At 43.0% G+C, this 20979-nt stretch overlaps 1 protein-coding gene across 1 annotated transcript; it reads left to right on the top strand.

The window, feature by feature from the left end:
* The first annotated feature begins 5897 nt into the window (after positions 1 to 5897).
* On the top strand, positions 5898 to 16493 carry LOC134462844 (uncharacterized). Its single transcript, XM_063216069.1, has 4 exons — positions 5898 to 6018; positions 7566 to 7679; positions 11764 to 12012; positions 15782 to 16493. Exons 1-4 carry the CDS (start codon positions 5964 to 5966, stop codon positions 15967 to 15969), a joined length of 606 nt encoding a protein of 201 aa, XP_063072139.1. The 5' UTR covers positions 5898 to 5963; the 3' UTR covers positions 15970 to 16493.
* Positions 16494 to 20979: the final 4486 nt, after the last annotated feature.

The raw sequence follows: 20979 nt of genomic DNA, 5'->3' as shown, positions 1-20979 counted from the left end.
ACCAAGGCTTTACTCAATATCTCCCAAAAGCACAATGTAAATGTCTTTATCTCACTTGCAATCAGGATGTTGAATGGGGAAAAGCCCCTCAAAAGTTGTTCTGTCTGCAGGTCAGGGGTGGGGAACCTACAGTATGTCTCCAGGGCCCTCTTATCTGGCCCTCGATATTATTTTAATGTTTTAATGCAGTTTCATGTGAAATGTGACACGTTTTGTAAAGAAATGATAGACATTACATTTGCAATACAATCAAGTTCCATTTAAGGGGACCTAGTGATGGGGTCTGTTGTAAAGGTGGGCACTTTCAATATAGGCCTAAAGTGCAGGGGGAAATCTTGGTTTGTGTTCATAGTACGGCCATAAAATTTGAAGTGGCCCATTGAATGAAAAAGGTTTCCCATCCCTGGCCTAGGTTGAAAGCGGAAACTGGAATCTTTCCTGTTTTCTCCATGGAGACGGGGTGACACTGAGGCGAGAGGCCACAAGCAACAGGAAAGGTCGGGAGGACCTAGTTTGACTGTCACACATAATTGATGGCGCTTATACAGAAACTGTTTACCAGTGGCCCGCAGACAAGGAGAGTGTTTGCTGTAAGAAGGTCTGTTTTCTGTCAGGAATAGTTTACGTTCAGGGTCGGATTAGGATGGCCCGGGGCCCCTAGACTACAGCTTGACACATAGTGTCATAATAATAAGATAGGAATTAAGGATAACATGTCTACCAACTGTACTTGACATGACAGATGGATTTTTCAATATTGTATCACATTTTTTCAATTTTTAACTTTTGGTCTATCAGGGGCCCTTGGCAGGAGGGACCCCCTAGTCTGCAGCCATATCTGGCCTGTTCGTTAATCCGGCCCTGTTTACATTATAAACCCAACAGATCAAGGTATTGACCTGTTTAGAATTGACGTCATCACTGAATGTGTGGTGCGCATTGTTGATTCAAACACACCAGAGATGTTTTAAGGGTATTACGAGAGATTTCTCTCTTCCGAGTGATACTACACTCTAGGGGCGCCAACGGAGAAGTGCAGACTCCATTCAGAATGAATGGGCTGTGCTCTCTCGACAACGCCCCCTAGGTGAACTGCAGGCATGGTTAAAATAGGGAGTGGGGAGGCTGTATGTAAAACAGGCTGTGAACACACACACATGAACAGACAGTGCACGCCCTAAAGAGAGAAGAACTGCCGTCCTGCACATTGATAGAAATAGAGTTTCCAAAAAGTACACTTGCTATGCTATTTCGAGAGGGAAGAGGATGTTCCAGAAACATAGGAGATGTTTGTTGTTACAAGACATTAAACGTACTGAGTGGACTGAGGACATCATCTGGAATGCCGTGTCTGTGGTGCCCACTGCATATCTGAAGCGTGATCATCCGTTGTCTTATTTCGGAATAAAACACCTAGTTTCTGTACAAGTGAACAGCGCATGGTGGATTCTGCTACAACGATGCGCACACAGCCATATTACGTCATATCTGTTTACAAACAGTAAAGGGGTCTATTATCATTGTGTGATAAAAACACATTATGCAAATTACTACTATTGTATAACAATGTAATAGTCTTCATTATGAAACTATTCTTGTTCACATGATAATCTGCATAAGAGCATTTGCGACATTTCAGGTTCAAGACTACATAGTCTGAACAACTCTTTGCTTAGCCTGACAAGCAGGACTGTAAATATAGTCTGGTACCGCATCACCAGTGAAGCTGTCGAACTAGTGTTGGTGTAACGGAAGCCAACTAGCAGGGTGTGGCATGGAACGGTAGTAAATCTCCCTCCCGAAGCCTCACGGTAGGCTACATGCACACAGGGACGGCACGTTTCCTTAACGTCTCCGTGAGCAGTGCGAATCAGAGAGGTTCGCAGGCTGCCTTTCACACTGCACAGTCAACGTCCACGTTCTATCCGCGGGCAGCAGCCATTCAATTTCAATGGGAGCCGCGCATTGAACGCGGACGTTCGCACAGGAAAATAGACTCGAGTTCTATTTTCAAGGAGCAACGCGGACATGTCTGTTTGGGACGGACATCATGCGCCGCGCTTACACCGCCTTCCTGTGTGCAAGGCATGATTTGTTTTCATGCATTCTAACCGTTTCGGACTGATAACGGACACTTTCTGTGGACGTACTGTGGATGTCCGCGCCGTTGGTGTGCATGTACCGTCACACTGCACAGTCAACGTCCACGTTCTATCCGCGGGCAGCAGCCATTCATTTTCAATGGGAGCCGCGCATTGAACGCGGACGTCCGTGCAGAAAAATAGACTCGAGTTCTATTTTCAAGGAGCAACGCGGACATGTCTGGTCGGGATGGACATGCGCCGCGCTTAGGCTACACCGCGTTCCTGTGTGCAAGGCATGATTTCTTTTCATGCATTCTAACCATCTTGGACTGATAACAGACACGTTCTGTGGACGTACTGTGGATGTCCGCGCCGTTGGTGTGCATGTACCGTCATACAGTATAGTAGCGCTGAGCTATCGGACTGGTCCTTAAAGGGACACTGTGCGGGAAATGGTCAAAAAAGGTACTGCAACTATGCTGCTCATTGAAACTGGGCTGCCTATTACCAAATTTGATCTTAACATGAAAGTTTACTTAGTAATAAACAAATATTTTCTAGTATGGTCCAAGTACAGTCATTTTTGCAGCTAAAAATGGCTATTATTGGAAATTCAAAATGGCGGACCATGTAGAAGATCCCCGTTTTCATGTAGGCCTATGAAAAGTGCAATTTTTCCAGTCATAATGAATACTTAAATTTGATGGTGGTGGTAAGAATTCATGAAAAAGGTAACATTAGTGAATGGGCAGCATGAATTCTGGAAATAAACAACTAAAAATCTCACACAGTGTCCCTTTAAGCTCAGCGGTGTCATGTGGTGCCCCACATGTCCGAACTGGAGCGTTGACCCTTTAAATTCCTGATGTGGTTTTCAAAGCAACGACATGCAACTTCCACATTGTGTTTGTAAGAGTGTGTGAGTTTGAAGCTTTGAGATGTGCGTTACGGTGGCGGACTGCGCAGGAAGACCTCAGTTACATTGGCATCCAGTTTTAATGGTCTGTCCAGGTCAAGGTAATGATGGAAAGCTCGCACATCCACAGGAACGTCTGACCTGGGAGCAGGACCACAAGTGACTAGATGATTCTGAGAAAAAAGTCCGCTGCACGACCAGGATTTCTTTTGCTCCCAATATTTTATTTTTACGTGACGTTTCGGGTTTTACCCCTTCTTCAGACGTCACGTAAAAATAAAATATTGGGAGCAAAAGAAATCCTGGTCGTGCAGCGGACTTTTTTCTCAGAATCATCTGTCCAGGTCAAGCAAATTCCTTGGACACTGAATGAAGGGAGACATTGTTTACAAGCAATAGGAATGATTATTATCGAAATGTCCATGTTTTGTGTCCGTCAGAGGTGGCAACTTTTTGTCGAATGAATGGTCAGTGTTCAAACCGTTTCAAACAGTGTAGATAATAGGCCAGCAAAGTCATGTCTTCGCCACGCAAAGCCTTCCAAAATGACTCATACACGGATTCAAACAGAAAAACCCCATACGCACAATGTTGTGATTAAGGATGGATTTTACGTCCTTTTGGATTATCTTCGATAGTGTGGTATTAGGTCACCTCACAGGCAAAAAAATATATGTTTTTCTACTAGACGGGTTGAGCTTACCAGACTAATATTTACTGCTTTGAAGGAAATTACACTCATTTCAATTCCTTGATTTGCCTTCGACTTTTGCCTTTATTGGCCCTTGAAGGAAATTATCTCACAAAGCTGCAAGCTTGCCAAAACACAAATCCGGCACCACATGAATGGGCCAACAAAAGAAGAGAGACCAATACTGAAACATAAAAATAACCTACCCTCCCAATCAGAGGAGCATCTTGTCACCAAGGCAGGCAGCCGCTTGGGGCCCCCAAGCCCCTAGATAGTGAATAAAAGCCCACACTGTACTACAGTAGTGGTGATTTTGGTGTAAATGTTCATTCTTTTGCATTTTCTCTTGGGGCCCCAACTGAACCTAGAATCGCCTCTGCTCCCAATGAATACACACACCTGTGCAAAAGACCCTCGACAACCACAAATAGGCCTGCAAACACCATCAGATAATGAAAAACTTGTGACACATTCATGAGGGCAAAGACCATAGAATCTATGCACTAATTGTACAGTCTTAACAAAGGCGTGTTAACTTGTGGTTCTTAGCAATGTGGTCTGCCACACCTGACAAGAGTTTCTATTCCTTTGGGGAGTATATGACCAGACACTGAAAACTGACAATGATGTCAGAAATCCTCAGAGGGAATTTTTAACACATGTTTTTGAGAGATGAAAGATGTAAAAGAGCGAACCTGGGGACGCACTGTGTGATATGTATTGTAAGTTTGAACTTTTAATGTTCTATTTTAATGTTTTATTTTTTTCTATCTAATACTTTCTTTTTCTTTGTTTCCCTTGTTATACCTTTGTTTTTATGTGAGGCACATTGATTTGCACCCGTGTAAGAAATGCGCTGTAGAAATAAATTTGACATTATGTACAGGTGTGGGGAACCTATGTCTCGAGGGCTGTTTATAAGGCCGGATAAGACAACCTCAAGGGCCACAAATTGCCCCTGAGACATATGTTCCCTACCCCTGCTTGTACAGTATTAGGCACTTCACTCAACGTTTCTTCACTAGAAGACTTCTTCACTTCCAATTCTGACATGGAAACCCCCCACACTGATTATCACAATAAGGGCGCCCCACCACCGGTCACCCAATCACCAATACGTACTGCAGGGCCCTGGGCCCTGCACAATAACCCACTAACCATCTGATCCCCAATCTGACATGTGACCCCCACAAAACGACTGTCACAATAAGGGCACCCCACCACCAATCAGCAATCCGTAGGGCTCTGGGCCCTCAACTCCCCCCCCCCCCCCCCCCCCGACTCTGTGTTGCTCCCACTCGTCCACAGACAGGTGCTACTGTAGGCTACATGTCATGTATATGTCTGCCCTCTCCTGTTCATAGTTGGCTGTTTGAGGTAAGCATCTTCCTTAATTTCCTCCCGATTTCAACCCACCCATGATGCCATGTCTTCCTTGTCCAAAGTGCATACTTGTCTTTGAATCAGCATTCCTATTCCTGGACATGTGTAGAGCAGAGGCCATCATGCAATTGTGTTGTTTTATCCTTGGGATAGCCTACTTGCGGTATGTCAGCTTCTGTCTGTCTTGAGGTCCTGTGCCTCACCACCTCAGCGGCTCAGGCAAATTTGCACCTTGACAGCAGGTGACTCTTGTCATGGGAAGAGGATTGATTTTTCATAACATTAAAAATAGGCTACACTTGGCTCTAGATTGAGGTCTGGGCTATGCCATTTCAGTGAAGGTGCCATATGTCCATTATACAGAATATAAATGGAGACAGAAGCTTTAAAAAAGATAGAACTAGCAAAACAATACTAGAGGCCTACTAGCTGTCACGTTTTGTGTTGTTTGAAGGATGTGACTGTGGATATGAAGAAGACCTGGGTCTGTCTGGCTGGCAACATAGAAAGGAAGGGGAAAGGAGGGGAAGGAAGGGGGCGGGGTGCGGGGTAGTTTAGAAACATTTCCCATACTGTACATAGGGTGAATGCGCAGCACTAGTCAGTCTACTTGTTGAACAAGGATAGCTGTTGCTGTTTGGTATGTAGGCCTTATTTATTTCATACTTATGTTTCTATTAACAGACCTTCATCAACTGCATGTACTTAGGCCCTATCTGACTTGAGCAGCAATGTTGTAGACTATAGGCTAATGGTCAACGAGAGCATTGTAAAGGCCTAATTAGGGCGCAATGCTCCTGTCCTTCCTTGGGTAGTAGCCAGCATTGCATTGCACAAAAAACGCCATCCTCAATCAAGAACAGAACAACAAACGCGACAGCCTCGAAGCATGGCATTGGTGGTTTACGTTCTGCTTTTGGGGACTCTACCGTCACTTTCAGTCGGTAAGCATTTCATGAATATTTAGGCCTAGGCCTATATATCTTTCATCTATTTATGCGTGGTTTGATGATGAAGGCGTAGTTTTAGACGACGTCGCCTATATCCCGCGATTTGGAAATAGGAGAGGAAGCATTCTCCTAGAACGCGTAGCCTCGGCTTGCTTTCCCCGTGTCTCTCCATGATTAAGTCATCATAGCGAATGAGATAGTATGCAACAAGGACATAGTACTCGGGACGGCCACCAGTGTTCTAGGTCCTAGATGTTCATTTTTTTCAGTCTCTAGCATGTTTGTATAGACTAACTTTTCTTTGCTTACAGGCCTATATGTTTTAATTAACCCCCATCGTTTGACACGTCCGTCCGTGAATTTACGGTGGTGCAATGGATTTTTAAATGAATAGGCCGAGCCTACACACATTAACAACTTGATAGCAAAATTACCCTTTGGAAACACATTTACACATTGAAAACAGTTTTTATTTTTATTTTATAAAACACATCCAGAAATGTGAAAACAAATACTCCCCTCTGGCCTCTGATACCAACAAAACAAATGCAGAGACAAATTTACCAAACAAAATGAAAATGTACTAGACCTTTTTTTAAACATTTACATCCTGAAAACAAATTAACATTTCACAAAACACATTTGCAAATGTGAAAACAAAATTACAAAACACAAAACATTTGGAAGTGAAAGCCCGACTGGCAAACTCCAACCTCCCATTGTCATTGTGACACAGCACAAGTGCACACTGCACACAAAGAAAATTGCATATATGCCTCACCAGGGACAGCCCCTAATGGCGTCCTAAAGGGAGCAGTGTGGCGGGACGGTAGGCTACCATGCTCATGGAGGAGGATGGCGAGAGCACTGGTTAATTATCCTCCCACCAACCTGGTGGATTGGGAGTCGAACTGGCAACCTTTGGGCTACAAGTCTGACAACTGCTTACCTATGACTGTCCACACTACAAACACTGAAACACACTTACATCTGGTAAACCACAAATGCGAATCCCGAAACACATTAACAAAATAAATTCTTACGGAAAAGGAAGAGGAATTGACCAATGGCAGCAAGTAGCTAAGTCAAGCAGGCTGCAGTAGCATAATCATTCTTAAACAGTAGCAGATGAAAAGGAAACGGAAGAACATGTTGAATCTATTCAAAACCAAATTTTATTAAGGACGGAGCACATTTAACAGCATCTCTTTCTGAAACTGCCTGTACTAAATTTGTACATAACATGAGAGCCCAATTCTGGGGCCCCTCTCTCCCTGGGCCCGAGACAACAGACCCCTTTGCCCCCGTCACCAACACAAAAGGACAAGTTGGAAATGGTCAGGGTGGAATAAGGCCACTAGTATCCTGATAGTGAAATCATGACCATATGGTTGAATTCATGCCAAAATGCCAAAACGCCACTAAAGGTAAAGCAAAGCATGTCCATTCTGGAACAAAGATGTGTGGACATTCACTTTCTGTCAATGTGCTGAGCATAGAAATAATGACTTCATGTAATTATTTTATTTTTGACTTTACAGGTGATGACTTTGGGAGGGAGCCAGAATTCTTATATGCTTTCATCCCATTATTCTTCATCTTGGTACTGGTCATCATGATCCGTGCGTGCTGCCGTATATGCAGGCCTCCTACATGTGAGTCCAACTGCATGACAACCATTACGCATTTGAATGTGGACAAAAATGGCAGATACATTATTAACCATCAAATAGCCTACACCAGCAGCGACAGAGAATCGCTGGAGTGAGCAGCAAGAGGGAGAGCAAGAGCATTTCTTTGTTTATAAATATATCTGCTGCTTTATCATTTTTATGACACCATGTTATTCAATAGGATGCACGTCTTCTTTTGGTACCGTCTAATGTTCAGTCTGAAATGAAGTAGTGAGGGTGGGGTCACGGTGTCTAGTCAGGCTACATCAAATCCACCCTCATAAGAGTTATCGAAATAAATACAGCAGCGGCAAAAATTGAGAGACTGCTTTGAATTTTTCAGTTTTTCTGATTTTGTTATGGATAGGTATGGGTTTGAGTATAACAAACATTGTCATTTCAATCTATCAACTATTGACAACAAAATCAGAAAAAATGAAAATTTCGCAGTGGTCTCTCAATTTTTTCCACGGCTGTATATAAAAAGATAAATGCTTCTCTCTTGTCTTATAAAGCTGATGTGGAGTGCCAAGTCATTACAACGGCATTACTTGTCTAGAGGTGGTTTTTAAAAAAATATTATTATTATTATTATTCCTTTGTCGTCGGAGGGGAGAAGATACCTCTCCTCACAGAGCAGTCCATCAAAAGCCTGGGGAGGCAGTACACGGCAGAGCTGTCGGATAAGCAGATGGGGAAAACCGTCTCTGCGCTGCTCTGTGATGGGCTGACAAGGATCGACCAAAGCCAACTCCCTGGGAAGTACAAGGTCTGGTGCTACCAATTTACGCTCTACCAGAGGGTAATGTGGCCCCTGAAAATGAGTGAGATCCCCTCATCGACTGTGAGTAAGATGGATGGGAAAGCCAACTCATTCATCCGAAAGTGGTTGGGGCTGCCACGGTGCCTATCTGAAGCCGGCCTCTTTGGAAAAAACGCGCTGCAGCTACCTCTAAAGTCACTATAGCTGGGTTACATGCAGGAGAAAGCTAGGTTGGTCCTCGAACGTAGGGAGTCCACAGACAAGTCTGTAAGGAATGCCAACGCCAAGGTGTCGACAGGCCGCAAGTGGAAGGCCCAGTCCGAGGTCAACCAAGCCATCAGTCGGCTCCAACATCAAGAGATCATGGGCAGAGTCCAGGTAGGGAGGGCAGACCTAGGATGGGGTGATGCACCACGCTTCTGGTCTAAGGCCAACCGAAAGGAAAGGAAGGAGATGGTGGTGGCGGAGGTGACGAGGATGGAGGAAGACCGTTACAAAATCAAAGCCGTGTCACAGGGACGACAAGGAAGCTGGAAGATCTGGGAGGGAATTACAAATAGGAACATCAGCTGGGCAGATGTGTGGAAGATCCCACAGGCAAGAATAAGCTTCCTCATCCGTGCAACCTACGACATGCTTCCCTACCCTCCGAACCTCCTCCAGTGGTTCGGAAGTGAAGAATGTTGTGCACTCTGCAATGCCCCCAACGCAAGCCTCCAGCACATCCTGTCAGGCTGTAAGGTCGTGCTTTCACAGGGCCGCTACAGGTGGCGCCATGACCAAGTCCTGAGGACGCTAGCCGAAGTGCTGGAGGAGTGACGACAAGGAAGTAAAACACCACCTCCTCCAGAGGATTTCACCTCCTTCATTGCAGAGGGAGGGGTCAGCAGAAGCATCAGGCCAAGGAAACCAGCAAGGCCATTCACCCCTGACCAGAAATGGAGGATTAGGGCTGAGTTCGAAACGGGAGGCAGTGACTCGATGACTCTCCTCCTACATAAACAGGTCACTGATCAGTTAGATGATGAGGCAGCCGTTACGAACGGCACTAACGAGTGCGCCGCCTTGCGCATTTGATGTTACGGCGATTCTTGCGATTCTATGGCGGGAGTTACGTTCATCACGTTAACGCTTAGCGTACGCATGCTATTTGAACGGTGAATGATCGTCAGACGGCGGAATCGTAAAATAGGCTTTAAATAGATCTAGCGACAGCATATTTAGATACTACAATGTTGATTTATGCATTCGATTTTCAATATCTACATACATAAGTGTCAGAATAAAGAGTATGATAAGGTAGTAGCTTGGGTAGTAGCCATGTTTGTTTTTCAGGTTTCCGGTTGAGAGGGAGGTGGCGCACAGCATGTTGGGTACCAAGGCAGCGAAGTCAGCATCTGATGTATCCTCGAAATATCCTCGTTACGCCCACAAATGCAGTCAACTGCCGAGAGAGGAAATAAAGCAATTTTTCGTTTCGATCCACACTTCATGACTCGATGTCCAGTTAGCTCACTGGAAGGACAGCTGCCTTCCCTGTTTCGAATTGGGCCGAGGGTCGATCTTGACAGGAAGCTTCAGTTCCCTATGGAGATCACCAGCACAACCCTCCGACCAGACATTGAGTGCGTCTTAATATGCGACCTTGCCTCCTCCACTTGCCTCCTCCACTTGCTTCTCGTCATGATGACATCACTGACAACAGCATTATTTTTCAATATCTTGCAAAAGCTCAATTGTAGAGTCTTTTTCTCATTTGCAATTGGGATGGTGAATGAAAAACAGTCCCTCAAAAGTTGTTGTGGCTAGGCTGACAGCTGGGAAACTTTATCGTTTTCTCCACGGAGGAGGGGCCAGGAGGCGGAACGAGGAGACAAGCGCAAGTGGAGGAGGCAAGGTCGCATATTAAGACGCACTCAGTGTTGTGTGGTCAGATAAGGCAAGAACAGCGTTCCTCATCGAGCTGACAGTGCCTATGGAGGAGGGAATTGAGGCCTTCTTTGAACGTAAGAGGGCCAAGTACTCAGAGCTGGCTGCTGAGTGCCGGGAGGCTGGCTGGATGACCACCATCTATCCAGTAGAGGTCGGCTGTCGAGGCTTCATAGGTGTGTCAACCACACGCCTCCTGAGGGACGCGGGACTCACCGGAGGAAGACTCAGGAAGGTGACAAAAGGCCCTGGCAGACGAGGCTGAAAAGGCGAGCTTTTGGCTCTGGCTCAGGAGGAAGGACAAAACGTGGGGGAAGAACACCTAACCCCAGACAACAGTCGCAGGGGAAAACACCCATCAGCTGCAAGGGGTGACAAGGAGTCGTCCCTGTCACTGCCCCGCCACCAGGAAACATTTGGGGATTAAAGGGGTGAAACGTTAGTGACTGGTGGTTCCTGACTGATGACCCTGCAGCTGACCCATGGGCACCGGAGGAGGTGCGACAGGCAGCAATGCCCAGCAGGACGTAACACCTTCCTGTACAAATCCCATAGTAGCCTAAAGCAGTGTTTCCCAACCAGGGGTATGTGTACCACTAGGGGTATGCGAGCATTCTGAAGGGGGTACTTGGGAAAATGTAATTTTAACAAATGCATGGAGCATAGTCACGCTGGAATAGAAAAGGCGATGTAATACACAAGTTAGGGGGTACTTGTGGCACAACAAAAAGGCTTGGGACAAAAAAGGTTGGGAAACACTGCCCTAAAGAACGGCTGAGGGATGCTGTGGAACACTGTGCCAAAGCATGCCAAAGCATTCCTAAACACATGGGCAAATTGCTCATGGTTCAAAAACGGCCTGGGCCATTAGTCAACTCCATCCCTTTCTCCCCTTTTCATTTCCTGTCATCCCTGTCATTAAAGGCACAAAAATAAAAAGAATCTTCAAAAGAAGCAGGAAAGAATATTTTGAAACAACATCTGTTAAGTTTGTCAGTGATTTCCCATATGATAAATCCCATTTACCATTGTCCGAAATCGTATCATCCAATATGATGATATTCACATGAGAGCAGCCTAGTCTTGTATTACGGAAAAATGACTGAACAGCTGTTAATGTACGGCATGCAATTCTCTAGATTGGTTGGACAACATTACTTAATAACAAACAAAACACCCATCTTAGGCCGGGGACTCCTGCAGCAAGCATGTCCCCGGCCCTATCCAGCTTGTGTTAAGGTCTGTTCACACCAAGCCTTGATGATGATGATGATGATGATGATGATGACAAACCTGGTCTGATCTTCTTGACAATGAGAAGACCTAAATTCATTGTATTATTTGTCATACCTGGTCCTTATCCTACTTCTGCAGCGGCGGTGGCGACCACAACTCATGCGTCAGTGGTAGCTTCTACGCAGTACCCGCAGAACCACACCCCTACCCAGCAGTACTCAGGCTACTATCCTGGCAACCATCAGCACCCAGCCTATAACCCTGGCAACCAGCAGCAGCCAGGCTATGGAACCCCTGCACCTTACGGAGGTCAGACAATGCCCAGTGTGGAACCGCAGGGACCAGCCAACATGGCGTTTGGGCCCCCTCCTTCCTCTTGGGATGTTGGTAAGTGGGCTTAAAGGCCCTTGAACCAAATAATTGGGTGTTACACTCCTCTTGTTCTTCAGTTTCATGATTCCGGTGATATTCCTTCTTAGCATGTGTCATTCACCCGAATCAATGGGACCAGTTGGTAGCATTCAGTTTTTGTACCACTCAGTTCTATGATGCATGCTACACTGGGGTTAATTTGAGCCGGAATATGCCGGAACAGGATCTGGCACCTCTTGATTTGGGACTTATTTGGGCTGAATAAAAAAAATAATTAATATAATTAATATAAATATATGTAAAATGTTTTAAAATGTACCACATACATTGAAACATTCAACTGAAATGACACATCTTCTTAAGTTTATGTTGTTCATTAAGTTTTCAACATCATTTCAGAGTTGCAGAGTTCGCTTGGCCAACAAACCGCGCCCAAAAAGGAAACCTAATTGTCACATGTGAGGAGCAGTCGAAGAAAAGAATGTTGCTTTATTTTCAAAGAATATGTCTAAACAGCAGATGAGTTTACAAGCAGTTTAAAAAAGATCCGTGATGATAGCATCACGAAGCAAACATAAACAGGCTGGCTGTGCATTTACGTATGTATGCACAATAATAAATGTGAATTGTCGAAGATCTCAGCCAAGCTTCGAAAGACGCGCTATATCAGCTCACACGATGATATTTAATTAAATGAGGGTACTTGAGGCAATGTCAGATCAGCCAGGGCACTACACTGAACTGAGCCAAAGAGATCTCTATCCAATGCACCCCACTGTAGAAAATCAAGCGCCAAATTTTCGATCCCAAGACGTTTTTCCTTTTGAGCCCAGGAACCTGGAGAACCACCTGCCAATCACCAAGGTCGATTGCCATAGGTCCTATAAAACTGGGTATAACTGGTTTGCTGAGGAGTTGAGGTTCTATTATGCACAGTAGCCTAGGTTTAGCCCCATGGAGCAGATGCGCTGTATGGAGAGACTGACCGCTGTGTTGTGTAGCATGTCAACATTACCAACCCAGGTGCAGTCATACGGGCCTGCAGTTGAATTTCGTTAAAATGCAGGGAATTGCAACTAAAGCTAGGCTCAAACTACACGACTATCGACCCCGATTCTCGGCCGAACCCCCCCCTTACGACAATCGGTGGAACGTTACCCCCCAGGACCATTGGAAGCGATTGTCGGACAAGATAGAATATTGGCTGCTCAGAGAGTCGAATATTGCAAATCATGGAAATCAAACAATGTTTGATATTTGCGACTTGAAATAGAACTAGACTGCCTGTGCAGTCGCCTTCGACTGCTTAAGGTATATCCCCGAAACGCGACGCTTCCAGTCCCCAATCATTCCTACCACTCCCGTCCACCTTTTCATGAACGTTTATGATAAATACAAAATATAAAATAAATATATTTAATATCTATACATCAGTGTTAATTTCGTCAACCATGACTATGACTAAAATATTTCGTCAAAGCCCTTTTTTGATTTTCGTCATTTAGACTAAGACTAAGACTAAATTGGGAAGGCAATGACTAAAATATGGCTAAAACTAAAATTGATTTTCGTCATTGTGACTAAGACTAAGACTAAATTTTAAAAAACTGACTAAATTAACACTGGTGTTAAATACAATAGAGAAAAAGAGAAGCAGTGTGTGAAGAAGTTTCATTCTGCACAGTGTGATACATGTTAAAAAGAGAAGCAGTGCGCGGAGAAGGTTTATTCTGTCCAGTCAATTATATATGTTAAAAAGAGAAGCAGTGTGTGGAGAAGTTCTATTATGTACAGTGTTGACTAAAATGACTAAAATGACTAAAAATTGACTAAGACTAAAATTGATTTTCGTCATTTAGACAAAGACTAAGACTAAATTGGGAAGGCAATGACTAAAATATGACTAAGACTAAAATTGATTTCCGTCATTGTGACTAAGACTACGACTAAATCAAAATAAGCTGACAAAATTAACACTGCTATACATAGATCAATGACGTGCATAGGCTTAAAACCAAATGACTATTGTGAAAATTAAGGAAAAAATGGGGCAAATGGTAACACTGTTTTAATGGTTCACTATTACAGTGGATATACCACATTAGGTACAGTGTAATAACCAGTGTAACAATATTTAATACCACGTCATACCAGTGTGACACCATGTACCAATTTTGTACTTATATCATGTAGGCTATTTGTGTGTAAGTGGTATTACATGGTATTGCATATTTGTACACTGGTATTACACTAGTATTACATGGTATTACATATTGTTACACTGGTTATTACACTGTACCTGGTATTGCCTATTTTTACACTGGTATTACACTAGTATTACATGGTATTAAATATTGTTACACTGGTTATTACACTGTAGGCCTACCTGATATGGTAGATTCACTGAAATGGTGAACCATTAAATTAAGGAGTTACCGGGCAAATCAATCCACCCAGTCAGAAGTTATGGGCCAAATAAAAATTCCACCATTTTGAAAGTGTTGACCTCCAAACTCGAATCAGTTCATGAACCTACCCTGCAGCATTCACACACCAAATCTGGGACAAATCCATCCACCCGGTCAGAAGTAATGGGCCAAACAAAAATTCGGCCATCTTGAATTCGGCCATCTTGAAATTGTTGACCTCCAAACTCGAATCAGTTCATGAACCTACCCTAGAACATTCACACACCAAATCTTGGACAAATCCATCCACCCGGTCAGAAGTTATGGACCAAACAAAAATTCGGCCATCTTGAATTCGGCCATCTTGAAAGTGTTAACCTCCAAACTCTAATCAGTTCATGAACCTACCCTAGAGCATTCACACACCAAATCTGGGACAAATCCATCCACCCGGTCAGAAGTAATGGGCCAAACAAAAATTCGGCCATCTTGAATTCGGCCATCTTGAAATTGTTGACCTCCAAATTCGAATCAGTTCATGAACCTGCCCTAGAGCATTCACACACCAAATCTTTGACAAATCCAAACATCCGTTCAAAAGTTATCGCGTTAACACGAAAGACCTTACGCGGCGGACGCGGCGGCGGACGCGGCGGCGGCGGTGCACGCAAAACCATTACATCCCCGACGCTCCGCGTTTCGGGGATATAAATATAATAGGCCTAATGATAATGGTGATATTGATAATACTACCAAATCTCATATTGGTGATATTAAGAGATTAAATCAAGTATACAGTATTTGCCAGAGGACAATCCAAGGAGCTTATCAAGCTATAAAGTAAGTGGGATAGCAATTGACACTGAAGGGATGTAGTCAAGTTTGTAGACTCCAAGACAATTCCAAAGACCAGACTCGTCAAGTCCAAGACAAGTCTGAGTCCAAAGAGGTTCGAGTCTGAGTCAAGCCCGAGTCCAAAAAGATCAGGTTCCAAGTCAAGTCCAAGTCACTTGTGGATTAGTGTTAAAAGGTCAATAACGTGAATGTTTGAAGGTAACCTATGCCATGCATGTCAAGACAAACTCCTATGATAATGCATTTCAAACTCCACTTTAATATCGGTGGCCAGTGTTCTAAACAAAATTGAGACCAACTGGGGCGAGTCCAAAAGCCTATTTGGCAAGACCAGTGTCCGAGCCCAAGACAAGTCAGAGTCCAACTAATAGCGAGTTCAAGACAGGTCCAAGTCCATAACTTGAGTACTACAGCCCGAATAATAGACACATCAGTGGGGATAGCATTAGTGTTCTGACAGTAGTGAAACTAATATAGGCCTTGTGGAACTGAATTGTGATGGGGCTTCTTGTTGTGTGCAGCTGGACCAGGAGGATACGCTGTCAACTACAGCGGTGCCGCCTTCCCACCAGGCCAGCAGTCCTACCCAATGCAACCTCCAGTGCATGCTGGGTACCAGAACCAGCCCGTGCCACCAGCCACTGCGGACCTCAACACCCATCCTGCCTACAGCCCAGACTACGTCGCCCCACCACCTGCCAAATACTAAACATCACCTGCGGGCACCTGAAACCAAACTCGACACACATGGATGAAGTTTTTAAATCCCTGCAGCACTCCAGATGAAAGTTCCCCAGTGATTTATAGTGTCTGCAGCACACTGTTTACACATAGACGGGTATTTTGATAAACTGGCTTTTTCTTTCCCTCCGTTTCCTAAAATAACTTCATTCACACCATCGGCAAATGCACATAAACATAGTCGAGAGCTATCATGAACACATTAAGCCTGTGCCGTTTACATGTAAAACATGAAACCAGCGAAAAATCTTCACTTTTGCCAGTGTGTTTTGAAAGAATCGCTTTCAGAGGAAAAAATAGCTATTTGTGTGTAGAAGAAAAGGCACAAATGAAGAGAAAGGTCTCCTTTTTTAAAAAGTACCCTATCTGTAAACTGTGTATGACTGTAGGTCTTTTCCCCAGACTTGTGTATTTGAAATACAAAAAAACATCCTTAATGCTGATCTTTTGAAGCAGGTATTAGCCCCTTAAGGCGTGGCTTTATAAATTCATTGTTACCAGTATGGTAATGACCAAGTCGTGGTGCATTACTAAAGGGCTTGTGTTGTGTCATAGTATTGTAGTGCTATGGTAGTTACAGTTGAGGACGATATTATTAGCCCCCCTCCTGATATTAGACATATCTCTTCACTGATAATTGAGAATGATCATTATTAATAAATGTATGTTATTCTGGAAACGAATACACCATGGAGATAGTATCCAATAAGTTAAATTTGGACTTTTCCATTTTCACAATGAGTTTAAGCAAAAAAGTGTAAAAATGGCAAGGACAAAATTATTAGCCCCCTTATCATTAATAGTCAATACAGTGCCATTTATGAACAAAAATTGACACCAGGCACTTTGATTAGTTGTTAACTATGTTGGCACATGTCCTACCAGGGATTTTGGCCCATTTTTTTCCATTGCAAATAGTTAAGCTGGTCCAAATTGCATGGATGTTGAGGATGGACATTCATTTTCAGCACTCTTCAAATATTATCTAAAGGATTGAGGTCGGAACCACTCCATGGCCATGGTTTTAGTATCCTTGAAGAACATTTGAACTATTTTGAATACAAGTTTTGGGTTATTATCTTATTGAAAGGTCCAGTGAAGATCTTAGCTCCCTCTATGAGCATATTCTTGCAAGGTCACTTTCCACATTCTATCATAATTTTCAGTTTTTATGGTGCCGTACACCCAAACAAGGTTTCCTGTGGCTGAGGCTGCCACAGAATGATGAATCCACCACCATGTTTAATTGTGGAAACCATCTTATAACGATTCAAGGCCTATCCCTTTCTTCACCTGACACAAGCAGAATTCATGCATCAAAGCAGGTGCAATTGAATATCATCAGATGAAAGCAGAGACGTTCAAAACTCATTTTTGACTTTCAAATGTTCACAGGCAAAGCTCAATAACACTCTGATATGCACTGCCTTTAGTAAAGGGGTTGTTCTGTGATGATGGCCCCAAAGCCCAATATGATGACAAGTCCTAACAACTGTCTTTCTTGGGGGGGGGGGGACCTCCTGGTGAGGCCAGGTCAATAACAATCATCTAGGCAGGTGTCCAATGCTTCTTTGGTCTAATGAGGCTAAGCAGTTTCCACAGTTACACATAGTGGAAGGGCATCAAGTTTAGTCTGTTATTCAGCCTCAGACACAGGGATCTGGATTGCTGGGTCTTCCAACAACATTGTAACCCAAAGCATACATTTAGATTAGTTCAGAGGTTCTTCAAGGACACTAAAACCATGATATTGGAATCACCCACTCATAGTCCAGTCCTCAATCCCACTGAGAGTCTGTGGTTAATGTCTATGCTCAGCATCCATGTGATTTGAACCAGCTAGAACACTTTACAGTGAAAAAATGGGCCAAAATCCCTAGTGGGGCATGTGCCAACCTAGGTAGCAACTTATCAGAGCCTGTTGTCAGTTTTGGTTCATAAATAGCGCCATATTGACTATTAATGATCAGGGGGCTAATAATTTTGTCCTTGTCATTTTTGCCCTTTTTTGTTTAAACTCATCGTAACAATAGAAAAATCCAAATTCAACTCATTGAACATTATCTCCATCAGTGTATTTGTTTCCAGAATAACAGAAACGGTTAATAATGGTCATTCTTACTGAGAAATCAAGAGGAATGTCTAATTTCAGGAGGGGGGCTAATAATATCGTCCTCAACTGTACATTTCAATGTCTATTACAGCGTGCCTCAGGAGGTACGGCGCGCATTAAGGGGCTACAGACTGTTTTTTTCCCCCAGCTAAAAACACCCTTTTTTTCATTTTCTGGCCGTGCAGAAGAAGACATCGGGAAATCTTGTTGTTGTGTGACTGTTGTGAGAATCTCAAGTCCAGGGATGTATGGTAATCATGGTAACATAACCTGGCTGAGTTGGCCTACAGATAGAGGTAAGCCTGCTAATAGATAGCTTGCACATGCCATTTAGTAAAGAAATGCGGTCTCCGGACTCCGGATGATTTACCTCCTCCACAAGGTTCATTTAACCTGGTTTACTACTGAACCAGCTGCTTGGTACACCCCCCAGAGCTGTTTTAATATTATGCACTGTGTTTACATGCCACTTCATTTTTAATTTTTCTAAAAGAAATATATTCAGCATATTATATAAAATATTAGAACTATATACAATATATTGGGAATATTAGCCTACTACTCTATGTCATGCCTACTGTTTGTCGATTATATATTTTTTATATTTTATATATTTTTAGTTTCTGTAAAACCAATTAAATCTTTTGTTCTGTCTCCTAAGAACTACTCTTAATTCTCAGGTTATATCAGGTCAGAATGTAACTGTTCATGGCAGTATTCCATATTATTTTTGTTTTGTGTCTGTTTGGTTTTAGACTTCCGTGCCTTCTGTTGCATGGTTGAGCTATGTTGCCCGGCTCTTGTCCGACCTGTAGTTACGCGCAACTTCGTGAGCTGAGCTCCACTAGGTCTGAGAGACTGTAGCAGGATTCCATTTCTCCAGTGAAAAATAAGCATTTATTGCTTCGATATCAACAAATTCCTTCAAAAACGTTCTTTTGTTGACGTCTAAAGCGTCAATATACATGGGTTCTGAATGTTTGTAAACACGATGTTATGAGGAGGGGCAAGACACTGGCAGCCAACCACGTGCGCTATTTTTTTGACCGACAGCGGTTTGCAACAATCAGAGGTTGAGTTGTGCGGAGATAGTTTATATAGTTTACAGGTTATAAACAAAATTTGGAAACCATGTATTGAATATGTCCTGTGACTCCTCAATGTGAGCTGCCCTTTATATTGAAACAATAAATGCTCTGATTATTCTCCCAGACCTCCGTATGTGTTGGAGCACCATCAGAGGGCTCCAGTGCTACACACACACACAGAGGTCTGGTGGTAGGAACCAGGCTAGAGCTACTGTATGTACAGTATATGAGGAAAGCCAGTCAGACTTCAATTTAAACTTAACTCAAAGGTCTTTTAATGAAGATAGTTAAGATATGGGCATTAAAGGTGCGTCATGTAGCCTAATGTTTTTAGTAGTTCATTTCCAGAATTAAATTTTACCTTTTAAACAATACTTACCACCACCATCAAATTTTAAGTATGACTGGGAAAATTGCACTTTTCATACATGAAAAGGGGGATCTTATCCATGGTCTGCCATTTTGAATAGACATTTTTAGCTGCAAAACCTTCTGTGTTTTAGTCATACTAGTAAATACTAGTTTATTACTTGGTAAATATTCATGAAAAGGTCAAATTTGGCAATAGGCAGCACAATTTCAATGAGAAGCATAGTTGCAATAGCCTACCTCTTCTGGCCACAATCTTAGTGCACCGTTAATGTTACTTAGGGAAAATGATGTATACCTTGAAATGTTAATGTGCTACGACAGCCACTGTATGTGTGAAGTGTGCGTATGTGTGTTAAATACTGAAAAGCTGTCTGGAGAGGTTTTCCGTAGATGTCATATTTAAAGTTTGTGTGGGCACACTGGTAAATTTCACAGCAAAATGCCCTGTTTGGATAATATTTTTGGATTGTTTTTTTGTTGTTGTTTTTTTCAAGTTTGTCGGATCAAATTCTACTTTGAAGACATGTTGTCCTTTTCCCTGTCTAGTAAGCTCCTACCAGTGCCAAAAGCTGTTTCTCAATTATTGTGCCATTTGAAGCAGCGTTTCCATTTTTGTATACATAGAAAACTAGCGTGCCTTCCTTTTACATCCTACAATTGTGACTACTTTCGGAGACCACTGGATTTTTGTATATCCTTTTTTTACCCATCTGTTAGTGCCAGCCATTGTTACAGAAACTTGTGCTTGTTGGAACGATCCAGGTAATTTTCTGGTCTGGACACCTTTTGACAACATCGACATGTTTTCACCTTTCTTTTGACTGCAGTTTTAAGACGCCATTACCTCGCATTGCAGTCTTGTGAATAAAAAGTTCTCCCTGTACCGAACAGTGACACCAGAGTTTGCATGTCTGTTTCTAATGTGTCATAGATGTTTTTAGTCTTCGATCGGTATTGAAAAACTGGCAAATATGCAATGTGGAAAAAACTTCCTGTGTTGCATTATGGAGACATGTTAATCCGCTTGTAGCAGATTCAAACTTCATTATATGGAATTCTGCTGACTTACTTTACATGAAGGAATTGTTGACAGGTATATTGTCAAAAAAATATGTTAAAATATGCTGTACGACAGGTGTCACCAACATAGTGCCCGTGGGTGCCAGGTAGCCCTCTAGGAGCTTCTGAGGTGCCCACCAAGGATGTTAATAAACAGTGACGACTACCAGATTTTAGTCAGTTAATGCTTTTCTTAATTTAAATATGATATATTTATTCTTTATAACCTATAAGCAAATTATCATTCAATCATAGTGTTATTTGGGAATGATATCAAGACATCAGTAGAGGATTTTGAACAAACTTTGCCCTTGAGTAGCCCACTGTAGCCCTTGGTAGCCCTGAG

This window comes from Engraulis encrasicolus, chromosome 14 (genome assembly GCF_034702125.1).
Source record: "Engraulis encrasicolus isolate BLACKSEA-1 chromosome 14, IST_EnEncr_1.0, whole genome shotgun sequence".
NCBI classification, from domain to species: domain Eukaryota; kingdom Metazoa; phylum Chordata; class Actinopteri; order Clupeiformes; family Engraulidae; genus Engraulis; species Engraulis encrasicolus.
The sequence above is the reverse complement of the archived record's forward strand: the minus strand, read 5'-3'. Positions and strand labels throughout refer to the sequence as shown.

Bases quoted from the DNA above. Each gene is read 5' to 3' on its own strand.
- LOC134462844 (XM_063216069.1), top strand. From the start codon at position 5,964: ATGGCATTGGTGGTTTACGTTCTGCTTTTGGGGACTCTACCGTCACTT. The intron at 7,680-11,763 runs GTGAGTCCAACT...CTACTTCTGCAG, and splicing joins TATATGCAGGCCTCCTACAT to CGGCGGTGGCGACCACAACT. The intron at 12,013-15,781 runs GTAAGTGGGCTT...TGTTGTGTGCAG, and splicing joins TCCTTCCTCTTGGGATGTTG to CTGGACCAGGAGGATACGCT.